Source organism: Paroedura picta, chromosome 2 (assembly GCF_049243985.1).
Source record: "Paroedura picta isolate Pp20150507F chromosome 2, Ppicta_v3.0, whole genome shotgun sequence".
NCBI classification, from domain to species: domain Eukaryota; kingdom Metazoa; phylum Chordata; class Lepidosauria; order Squamata; family Gekkonidae; genus Paroedura; species Paroedura picta.
This window is the reverse complement of record NC_135370.1, coordinates 109,384,172-109,396,757: the sequence shown is the minus strand read 5'-3', so window position 1 is coordinate 109,396,757 and position 12,586 is coordinate 109,384,172. Positions and strand designations below refer to the sequence as shown.

Sequence of the window (12,586 nt, the reverse complement as noted above, 5' to 3'; positions counted from 1 at the left end):
GTTTGGTATTATGGTGTTTACTTGTGATATATGTATATGTTCATTTGCGATGCAAGCTCATTTTTCTAATCTGTTTCTGTCGCAAAATGAGTCAGTAGTTTATTGTATGACCAAGTCAGAAGTTTACATTTCATGGCATTTTCAGTGGGGGGGGGAATTATAACTGAGCATATAACTGAACACTAAATACTGAGATTTCTGGTAGAGGCAACAGATCAAAGTCACACAAAGTGTAAGAATAATGATCAAAAACTACTTTCAAAGAGATCAGCCAAATTTATAGCACACAAAGGATTATTTCCACAAAATTATCGGCTCCAGAGTGAAAAATTGTCTGAGATTTCTAGTGCTGCCTTGAGTGAGCAAATTATTAGTTCCCAGTAATAGGAAAATTTAGATATATGATTTCACATATCCTTAAACATTTGATCTTGGTTTCTAAGCCTTTTGAATTTTCTTGTTGGTCCTTTAGGTGCCATTAAATATTAGATACTGAAAAGCAAAAACTGGAAGTATTTTTCCAGCCTCCCTCCAGGGTTTTATTGTTAATAAAAATAACTTTTTATGCCCACAAGTACTGTGTAAATGATTTCTAATCAGAACCTTAAGGAAGCTTGCTTTGGAAGAGAATAAATGCTGCTTGGCTTTGGAGAGACAGTGAAATAAACTGAGGAGTCTTAGTTTGGCTGCTGTTCTCTTTGTAGGCAATGTTTTTGGTAACTGGATTAAATTCTTATCATTTTTTAAAAAAAAACTTCAAGTAATCTTGAACTACAGCAACTTTTGTAAAGTTTTAGAACACCCAAAGAAATAATGTGCAGTTCAGAAAATTAAACTTCTTTTTTACTTTAAATGCAGTTACTTTGAACTGGAAAGCAGTGGCCTAAGAGATGAAATAAGGTATCACTACACATTTAACGGACAGTCAAGGACAGAGGTGTTTCCGTATCGGCTAGCAGATGGACAGTGGCACAAGATTGCTTTGTCCCTCAGCGCATCCCACCTTCTGCTTCATGTGGACTGCAGCAGGTAAGGTGATTACTTGTTTGTCTGTTTTCCTCAAATAGCTTCCCACAATATCATTTGATGGAATCTGCACAAGTTCTGCTCTAAAGTTCTCAAGAAGGCGTAAATGAGAAAGAGAGAAAATATTTAAGCAAAATGCTATGCTTTGATTATAAACAAAAGGCTGATTACTGATTTGGGCAAATAGTGTTAAAATTATCACCACGTTCCATGGCTTGAACTGAAGTTGTGTTTTTCTTGATTGCATATGGGATGTATTGTGCTGTCTATTTCTTCCCTTTCAGAATCTGAAGGTGTAATTGTAGTTGCTAATTTCTTTTCATGTAATCAAGTGCCATGCTTTAAAAAAACTTTTCAAAGCAAACTTTTCAAAGTAGATGTTTCTTAATTGCTTAAAATATATACAGCTGATTTTCAGTAGCGAAATGCTTTATGTTTCTTCTCTGAAACAGCTGCTTTTGCGGTAACTGCTGCAGGTTCAGTTTCCTTTGAAGGCAAAAGCATTGGGATTCATGATGCTCTTACAACAATTACTTTATTGACACAGGTACTGTAGAACAGATGTTATGGGAACACAGAAGCAAACACACAGGCAGTTCTAGATTCATAGCAATAGTGCTGTCCTGTAATATAATTTTATTGTCATATAAAATTATTATAGATAGAAGATTACCTTTCTGTCAGTTTTTTAAAAAATTGTATATATTTTCTTCACTCAGTAGTACAATTTTAATATATTAAGGTCACATATTAATTTTAGTAAATTTTAAAAGGCACAAACTAAAAATATCTAATATCTAAAATCATAATAATAATGTTAGTTTAACTAGAATAATGTATAGTTCTCCAAGGTTTTCCTGTATGTGCATCAAAGAATGCTGTTCAAGTTCAGCATGCAGTGGTATTTTACAGCATTGAAATATTTTTCAGATATTGCTATTGGTTTTGTGCATAACAGGGGTAGGTTTCATGTTAATGTGGTAGTGATGAGCTTTTTTGAAAATGGTGGCCGGCATAGAAATGTTGAATGCTTGCTTGGAATTTGGAAAGCATTGGAATGCAGTCTATAACAGGCATATCAGAATGGTAAGGGAAATTTATTTTGGATACAGTTGAAGCTTATAAAAATCATGAGTAAAAATTACAGTGGCTGTTAAGATTCCTACCCACCGAGCATAATTTTGTGCATCTCCCCACCTCTGCATCTCAAAGTACCTCAGGTTCTTGGCACATCCAAGCCAATATTAGAATGTACAAGATGTTTGGAATTCAGCTGTTCATTGATATTGATAAAATAATGTATTCTGAATAGATAATATATGAATTTAATACAATTACTGTTTCTCCTTGTGTAAAACCATGCACTTTTTTGCAATACAAGATTGTTTTACCAGAACTATTCCCTGCCATGAAAGTCAATTTTGCATATAACTTTATTCTCTTCAAGCATAATATAAATGATTCTGTTAGGGAAAATTTTGCATATGGAGGAATTTCTGATGTAGCACAAAGTAGAAGGAAAGGTATTGGTTTATGCAAAACATGTACAAATGCACTCCCTCCATGGTGTGAACGTAGAATTTCCCATGTCCTTGCTGAATGGTATTTGGTAAGCTGCCTTAGTACAAATATAGTGTTGCAATGAATACACACTAATGTATTTGAAATGCTTTGAACATTTTGATGCAATATATAAATGCTAAATATTATTATTAAACATGCTATAATATTCATTCAGCTCATAATTAAGGGGAAGGAAGGTAAAGGGCCTAAAGGAGATTTTAAACATTTTGCAAAATGTGCTACATACACAGAGAGAGCTTTGCAAATTCCTACAGCATTTTTTCCTGTTGTGCACTTAAGCATAAGCTTTTTGCCAGTCAGATGTACCACAATGCTTTCAGGGCCCAAGCCATTATTTGAGGTGCCATTGAGGTAACCTTCAAAGACTTCAGCGTGGGAATACTAAACATAGGCACACAGGTTAGCTTTATCTCCTGTTGACTGAATAAGGAATGCAGCTTTGAGTTTGATCAAGCCTTCTATCATCCTTTCAAAATAACAACCATTTGGTAGACTCTAAATGTGCAGAAAAGCTGAATGCACACTAGTTAAGAATAAAATAGATTTACTGAAGGAAAGAACATACTTTACAGGAAAGAGAAGAGATAGAAGCCTGGCTATGTATACTAGCTGGGGCAGAGGGAGAAATTAGTAACTGTTCTTTGCAGAAGAAATAGGAAAACCTCAGACAATCAGACAAGAAGGGAACAATCTGAAATAGGGGGATGTCCCTAACCTTCCTATACTAATTAGCTGTCCCCTTTACTGCCCCTGCAGGATTTTTCAGTCATCTTTCATCATTCATGCATATTAAATTTTATATATTTCCAACACAGCCTACATTGTAAGATTTAAACCTGAGTATTGTATCAAAATTATCCATGCTACCAAAACAAAAGAGTTGAAAGAGAATTATTTCATGACCACTTCTAGCGATAGAATTTACATTTATTTGTAAGCTTAAACCCCAGTTTAGTGGTATCTAGGCTATTTCTTTTTCTTCTTCCTCTTAGTCATAGCTACTAGATACATTGTACTGTAGTTTTAGCACATTTTTAAAAAATTACAGTAGCAACACATTTTTCCAATAGAGCAATACTTAATGATTTGTACTTAGCAAGAAACTTTTCTGTTCAATGAGGATGAAGTTTAAACTTTTTGTATATCACTGTCATACTATCACAACAATAACTGTGTTTCTAGGGTGGCATGGTATGCCTTATGGAAAAGGCTTGCGTGAATTGAAATATTCTCTAAAACATATGTACCGATCAGAAAGTTGAAACAGATAAACTTACCAAATGGTGATTTGGTCATCACAAGGACTGATGAACACTGTTCAGAATGTCTTGTATCTATATTCCTCCTAATGCCTTAATCCATTGTCTTTATTGGTGGTTTAAATAAAGAACTTCAGAGTTAGAACTTCAGAATTAGAAGTTGGGACCTAGCTTAATGATTCAACTGTGAAGTCCTCACACCTCAGAGCCCTCTTGGGCTGGGAAAAGAGCCTTTGCTCACAGACAGTATGGAGACCCTGGATTGACCAGGTCTAGTTTAAATAGTCAGAATTAGGCCATCTGCCTTTTCATGGTTAACACAGTAGAGCATTTTGCCTTGTTCAATTCAGGCTTCAGCTTTATGATCAGGTTGGTTTCCTCTGAAGATCCTGACATGAACAACACACCCTCACTAGATTTTGAACTTTGTGTGACTTTCTGGAAATATTCTCAGAACAGGAACTCCAAGAAATATGGCTGGTAGATAGATAGGAAAGCTTTCTAAAGAATACCCAAGTTGATATCCCAGTCATCACATTTGTTTTTTTTCCCCTCAACAAACATGCACTTGGCACTGCTGCGCCTATTGAAGAAGGCAACTTAATAGCACTGGATTGCTCTATGGATGAAAATATAAATTTTTGTACAAAGGCACTTGCCCTCTGGCACCTTTCCAGTCTTTGGCATAGCTTTTGGACTACTGGTCCCTCCACCCTTCGAGTTTAATTCCTCTCTTATCTTTGTGTGTCTGCATTCAGCAGTGAATGCCTGCATGGCAGATTCATTCATACCCTGACATCTTGTAAACAATGTCTTGCAATGCTCTATGTGAAGCGTGCGCACATACCAAGATAATGAACTCAATCTTGCCCTCCTTAGAGTCTTGACTATAATTAAGTGAACAGCTTCTTTCCTAATGCTGAATGATGGCTTAGTCGTCTTTTGTCTTTGACAAGCCTGTGTCCAGTGGAATACTGCAATGCCTTTGTTTTGCATAATACAAAGGTTTTCTGCATTTTAATGCTATAAACGTCTTCAAAATTCAAAATTTGGCATTTTCTCTAATAAGAAATCTCAATAAAATTATGCTAAATAACTGTCGTGTTTCCTGTGGGACCAGCATTACGATTCATTTACCTCTTAGACTTTTAGTATTGCAATATCTTTTTACTATATTAATGTATGCTGATAGAAAAATGTGTCTTGCCTGTGGACCACATGAAAGTTCTGGCTTGCTCATTAGATGAATGGCACTGGATGATGGGATCAATGTGGTACAAGCCACACATTGCTGAGCCATATTCTCATATCCTATCTCAGTCTGAAACAGAAATGGTGATTTCTTCTGGAATTCACAGGAGGCAAACTTCTTTCATTCCTATTTACTTAATCTGGTCATGCAGGATGAACTCTTAAAATACAAAAGCTTTCTTTCAGTTCTCAAAATGGTATTGAACCCTCAAGCAGTTGGTCTTTAAAGAATGAATAAAACTAAAAGATGGTAATAAAATGGCATTGAGGGGCAGGAAACAGAGGATGATTGTGATATATCACAGCACTGTTCAATAAAAGCTGTTTAAACTGGATACAATAATCATAGGCAGAATATTTTATAGTATGTTGATCTATACAATATAAATTGATGGGTTGTGAACTGGCAGAATTAGAGAGGGAAAGAGATCTTTGAGTTGCAATAGATAGCTTTATGAAAATGTTAATTCTGTATCCAGCTGCAGTGAAAAAGGCAGACTCCATGCTGGGAGTTATTAAGAATTGGGGGTGGGGGAATGGCCAATATTATAGTCATTTCCACATGGAGGGGTAGAACGCAAGTGGCTTCCTGCTGGCAAATGCGGGATGGTAAATATTGAATTTACTGTCCTCCTCACAGGGAGACCCCTCCCACGTTTTCTCTTTGCCCCATGGAGACTTTTTAACTCCTGACAAGGCTGAAAGGGAAAACAAGCTGAACTTCTCCCTCCGCTCCTTGGTTTGTAAATCACAGCAAGCCACCAATCACAGCACAGCAGTTCTCTCATGGACTGAAACTTTCTTTCCCCTCCCCAGCCCTGAAATTATTATTATTTTTAAAAAGGCACTTCTATTTTTCTATATGGTAATGTAATTACACAGATACATCTTTAATAAAATCAACACTGAGTTGTGAGAAGACCGGACAGGTAACTGAAATCCAAAAATACATTTGTGCTAATGGTAAGCTTAAAGAAGAAGAAGAAGAAGAAGAAGAAGAAGAAGAAGAAGAAGAAGAAGAAGAGTTGGTTCTTATATGCCGCTTTTCCCTACCTGAAGGAGGCTCAAAGCGGCTTACAGTTGCCTTCCCATTCCTCTCCCCCTTTGAGGTGGGTGAGGCTAAGAGAGCGGTGATATCACTACTCAGTCAGAACAGCTTTATCAGTGCCATGGCAAGCCCAAGGTCACCCAGCTGGTTGCATGTGGGGGAGCGCAGAATCGAACCCGGCATGCCAGATTAGAAATCCGCACTCCTAACCAATACACCAAACTGGCTCAAAGCACACACATAGCTGAGTGATCAGGAGAAAGCTGCTTGATCACCCCTCCCCCCCCACTTTCCCAGCTCATTTCCCACCTACAGAAAACAAAAACGGGGCTGAGTTTTGCCTGCCTGATCCCAAGAAGACTGTGTACACTTTAAAGAAGATTTTATTTGACCGTGGATCATTTAGGTTTATGGTCCCACTGCAACATGGACTGTCACATTAAAAAAAAAAAGATTACTCAAAGCAGGAAATGGAGAGGGGAGGGCAGGAGCAAGGGTGGGACAAAGCTGCTATCAGCATTTCACCCTCCATATGGTCTTATCCCTGGTTGCTTACTGGTAGCTCACCGGTGGTTCACACGATTTAGGGTGGTAAAGTCAGTTTTCTGGATTCCCGAAATCATGAGTTAAAAATGGCCAAATCGTGACCCCGGCTGCTGGACAGCCTTGATATGTTGGCACCGTCATCTGCAGGGGAATATATATGCTGCCAACATGCCAAGGCTGTCCAGGAACATTTTCTTCACGTGGAAATGGCCATTAATACCCAAGAACAGATCTACTGGGCATCCTCTTGGAATACTGCATATAGTTCTGATCACTGTAGCACAAAAAAGTTGATGAAGGGATCATATTCTTTGTCTTTTCAGTTTATAAAATTATACTTCGAGAAAGTGGATTCTGCCTCTTCCATAGTACTAGAGCAGCACCCAATTAAATTGCTGAGTTATAGATTCAGGATGAACAAAATCACTCAATGACTAATTGAACTTTGAAATTCACTGCTTTTGTGCATAGTGGCAGCCATCAACACAGCTTTGAAAGTGGATTAGACAGACTCATGGTCAATATACAGAGGCAGTAAACCTGCCAATGTTTGTTGACTTCCCAGGGGATCTGGATGACTGTTGAGTGAAATAGGGTGCTGGACTAGATGGACTTGTGGTCTGACTCATATGTCTGCTGCAAGGATCTTGTATGTTTTGGAAGGAACAGAATATGAAAGGGAGCATTGATGAGTCAGCTATTTTGGGGTTGCACTGCAATCAACAGCATGAGTTTATTTTCATTTGATTTTGATGAGGAAAGGTTCAATATGACAGTCTTGCAACTTTAGTGGCTTACCTCCAAATACAGGAAGTATGGCTCAGTGGCCAGTTGTTTCTCCTAGGGTGGCCCAAGAGTCCTGAGTGTCACTTTCCCACCATCCTTTTGACAGTAGCCATTAGCAAGTGAATTAGTGATGCGGTGGCTTTGCTAAGTGCCTCACTGCAGGTTAGAATAGTCCCTGAGTTTCTTGTAGGCAGGAAAGTGAAAGAGTGATGGTTCTAAAGCCAGGGTTTACCAAGACAAGCCAAGATTGTGAGCCAGATCTTGGTTTTACAGCTTAACCCATAAAGTGGAGACTAGTTCACATACAAGCCATCCTCTGGTAAGTAATTCACATTGGTTTGAAGCAGGAGAAGTATTAACACGTTAGATTCATAGCCATATCATATCTGTAAACTGTGTTCCGCAGTATAAATAAAAGGCTAATGGGTGTGTGGGTGGGCTCAGTCCGTGATGGCCCCTTGGGCCCTGACTGACAAGGCGAAGCACCTTCCGATTGGCCCCTCTGCTTGTCAGTCTGGGGCCAAGAGGCCAATCTGGAGGCATGCTCAGCCAGGGGCCAAGGGGCCAATCCGATTGGGTCCTCACCAGGACAGACCAGAGTTCCATACAGAGCAAAGCACCTCCCGACCCACCCACCCAGCCCAACCAGGGGCAATCTGGAGACATGGCTGCCAGTCTGCTCCTGACCACCAAAAGGAGAGGAGGTCAGTAGGGCTGCCAAGGGGAATGAGAACAGAGGCTTGGACAGGCTGTGCCAGCCCTTTTTGCCCCAAGCCTGTCCTAACTGTCAAGTCGACCTGCAAATTGCCTCAGAACACTGACAGAGCTGGCAGGAGGCTGCAGAGTGCACTCCCTCCCCCTCCCTTCAGGCCTGCTGCGAAGGAGACTCTGACAGGCCCTGACTGAGGGGAGGGAGGTATTTCCAAGAGCAATGCAGGGGAGTCTGAGGGCATGGGGATGGGCATTCCTTTTGAGGGGGGAGCTTCCCCCTCCTGCTAAACAGTTGGCTGACAGGGAAGCCAAAGAAAACTCCCTTCTCACTTAAAATACTGCCGTGACAGGCCTTGCTGCTGGAGGGAAGAAACAGCCAAGCAACTCTCTACAGATTTGAGACCTACCACACAGGGTTGTTGTGCAGGTGAAACTGGAAGCTTTTGCCTTGTGTTTCATCTGCACAACAACCCTGTGCAGTAGGCCTCAAGTGATTCAACTCCATAGGAGTCCTTTCTGCCTGGGCAGTTGATCTTTATACTCTGCAGATGACCTGTAAGTCCAGGAGCTCTCCAGGTCACACCTGGAGGTTGGCTACCCCTGAGTTGGAGATATTCCTGGAGGTTTGGAGGAGGGCCTTAAAATCGTACAATGCCTCAGAGTCCGGCCTCCAAAGTAGCCATTTTTGCCTGCAGAGCTGACTATTATAATCTAGAGATAAACAGCACTGTAGTGAGGATGGTAGAGGCTCACAGACTGTGGTTGGGGTGGAGTGGTTGTGGGTGTATCCCTCCTAGGCTATGGGCTTTGGCCAGCCCTTACCAGCAACTGTTTGTATTTTGGGGTGCAGAGAGACAGACAGATGGACATACAGACTGAGAGACAGACCAATATCAATCCTGTGAGTCTGGTAAGTTCAGGAAGATCTAAATAAAGAATATTTACAGCCTGAAACTGTAAAGAGTGAACAAGTAAATGGCTGGAGAGACATGGGAACTAAAGTGACTTTTTTCAAGCTTGGCCTGGTAAATAAAAACTCCTATGAACTCAAAGACATAAGTGGCCCGGAATTTCAAGCTTTACAGGAAAGTAGACAGTGAGACTTTGGGGAAAACTAGGTGATCCAACGACTTGACCTTGCAGACAACAACAGGGACTGTAGTTGCCAGCCGTAGGTCTCAGGCTTCAGAAGGGCAGACATCACCAGCCAAGCAACCAAGTGGATTCTGGGGCCATGTGCATTTTTTTGAATGGGTGCATGAGAGGGGGGAGAGCCTTCCCTTCAGCCTCACTGCCTAGAGATGACCTGTACTTCCAGGGGATTCTCGAACCCCACCTGGAGGCTGGCTTCCCTAAACCTCAGGGGAATACAATGCTACACAGTCACCCCTCCAAAGTAGCCATTTTGCCTGCAGAGCTGGTCTGTATAGTCTGGAGATGAGCAGCAATTCCAGGCCCCACCTGGAGGTTGGCTGTTCTTGGTCTGAACATATTCCTTGAAGTCTGAAAGTGTGGCCTCAAAAGTGTAATGCCCCCACAGCTACCTAGCACCCCTGATGTATTTTAGGTCAAGAAAACATTGCAGAGAGGAGGTAAGGTTGCCAGATTGGTGTAGATTCATCTTCTGAATCTGAATCACATGACCTAGGTGTCCATAAACCTGACTAAGGTCAAGACTGCTGTGCACAGAGGGATCTCTACTTAGGGTTGCCATCTTCCAAGTGAGGCTGTCTACCCCACCACCCTCACGGAGAGTCTGCTATGGGGAGAGGAAGGGAAGGTGATTGGAAACTGCTTTGAGGCACCTGAAGCCTGCTGGGTCACTGCAGCCGATTCCCAGTTCTCTCAGACCTCTCACAGCCCCACATCCCTCACAGGTTGTCTGTTGTGGGGAGACAAAGGGAAAAGGTCTTTGTAAACCACTTTGAGACTCCTTTGGGTAGTAAACAGCAGGGTACAAAAATCTGTTCTTCTTCCTCTAAGGAGCAGCCGTGAAAGAAGCATTTGGCCACGTAACATTTTATCAACAGTAAAAAAAATTGGACACAGAAGAAGCAGGGTAGACACTTGTGTACTGTGACTACCCCATATGTATTAGGGCAGGGGGACAAGAAGGGAAATGATGTTGAATGCAGAACTGGAGGAATTGGTTGCCACGTAATTTCCCCCTAAGAAGAGTTTCCAGTCTGATTTCCCCTTCACATATCTGAGGACATGGCTCTGGAAAGCTTATCTGTAACCACTATGCCGCAATTCCCAAAGATCAGTCCTCTCTCATACTCAATGAACATTCCACACCACAGGTTCTTGACACCCATATCTCCACACCCATGCCCTCATTTGTCACCACGCCAACACAACCTCCCACACAACACACACATTCAACCCCATGCCCTTACAGACTAGACAACTCCTCCCCTTCCTCTTCCCACTGCCAAGCTCTAGCGCCCGTTGTATTCCTGGATACAACGGGCTTTGCCTCTAGTTGTTCTATAATGTGCTGTTAGCTCATTTTATAACTTAATTTTCTCAGTGAGTTTTAAAAAGCTGTGAAAATGATTATCTGTGCCTAATAAAGGGCACAGCAGCCAAGGGCACTGTTGAAAACTGCCAAATATCTGAACTCTACTAATCTTCAGTGGGAAGAAGGCTACACTTGAAAGAAAATGTGTGAATCCTGTATTAGGGAAGGCAGATTTTACATATCTACTTCCCCATTTAGGCTGGCTTAGTAGCTTCTTAGACTTACGCATGAATTGGGAATGCTTAATGAGAAGCTGTGGTTCTCTGGGCTTATTTGAGTAAATTAAGTCACAGAATGAAGCAAAGCTATTTTAATCAATAGATCTGTGGGTTTAGCTGGCTTTCTTATGTTTACTGGTTTTCCTTCCCAGAATCACTCACTGATTTCAGATGAACAAAATTCTAGGAACAGATACTTATTGATGGTTGTCATCTCTCTCAGTTTAAAAGTGGCATAAAGAGGAACTGCAGCCATTATGAACCATGGCACTGTAGCATCAGACCACATGACTGATTTTTTGGGTGGGTGAGTGCATAGGCTTTGCTTTTTCAAACTCTAGCTGTCTAGCTTGTTCCATGGATTTTGTTTTCCCAGACTCAGGCTAGGAAAAAAGGCACAGGAAGTTACTCACAATAGTTTTAAATCAAAGTATATTTAGTTTTATATCAAAGTATATTTAACTTCCAGTCAAACTAGCATGAGTTGAGTGAATAATTTCCCACTTCAAATTATTCCTCATGATCTTCAAGTTTCTTCAATGAATTACTAACAAATAAAAACAATTAGTTTAGAGTTTTTCAGTCTTTTAATTCATAATATACATTTCTGAAATACTTTTAACCTATAAAGCCTTGACTATTATGTCTGACTATTATGTGCATGCATGGCTGTTACAGAGATATGCTATATCAGTGGTCCCCAACCCCCGGTCTGGGGACCAGGACCGGTCCGTGGATCAGTCAGTACCGGGCCATGGCTCCTCCTCCCTGGCTGCTGCCACGGGGGCTGCCCTGCCACTCTGCCGCTGGCTCACCTTTGGTGCTCTCTGGCGGCCGACATGGCTGGGGTGCCCCCTCGTTGTGGCACTGTGCAGCTGCTGCTGGCAGCGCCCCCCAGCGGGGGGCGGGAAGTCAGGGGCGCTGGCGGGAAAGCAAGTGGAGCAGGGGCTCAGGCGGCGGTGGCAATGTCCCTTCGCAAAAGACTACCTCTCCGGGCCTCAGTAAAATTTTCAAGCGTTGACTGGTCCCCGGTGATAAAAAGGTTGGGGACCATTGTGCTATATCATCCAAAAGAGTGGATTCGTGCCATAGTCTAAACAGCATGTGCAAGAGAAGATGGAAGTGAGCTTTTGTATTGTGATAAAATCCCCAGTTCATATTGATGCTTTCCAAACTGTTCTATATGCAACACACTGACTCACAGAAACACTTTGACACCTGATGCTTGATTAATCATTGACCTTAGCTATTCAACTAGAGTGTACAATTGTGATTTTAATTCCTGTATATGCAAAGAGTAGGCACTTGAAATATGAATGATGTTGTGGGATAACAATTATGAGGCCTCTTGCATATGGTATAATTTAACTATGCACTAACGAGATGAAATTAGGAAGGGGGTGGGAGTGAGACAAATGCATCAAAGGAAGTGTGTTTGCCCATATGTTGGCCACTTTAGAATCTGTTCTTCCTAAATCCTAATTGTTCTTTTGAATGGCATACCAGAATTATGGGGAAATGCAATAGAATGTTATGTTTCATTTATGCTGATATCAGTCAAGACACCTGTTTCTTAGTGGGAAATGCTAAGCTTAAAGAAGGAATTTTTCTTCTGGCATCAATGGATACTAGA

General features: G+C 41.3%; 1 protein-coding gene across 5 annotated transcripts in view; it reads left to right on the top strand.

Annotated features, from left to right (window-relative positions):
* Positions 1-12,586, top strand: part of NELL1 (neural EGFL like 1) — a 705,231-nt gene that overhangs the window by 112,845 nt on the left and 579,800 nt on the right. For all 5 annotated transcript variants that reach the window (XM_077322024.1, XM_077322027.1, XM_077322026.1 and 2 more), the window contains exon 4: positions 859-1,029. In XM_077322024.1, the coding sequence (XP_077178139.1) occupies positions 859-1,029 (171 nt within the window). The remainder of the gene's footprint in view (positions 1-858; positions 1,030-12,586) is intronic.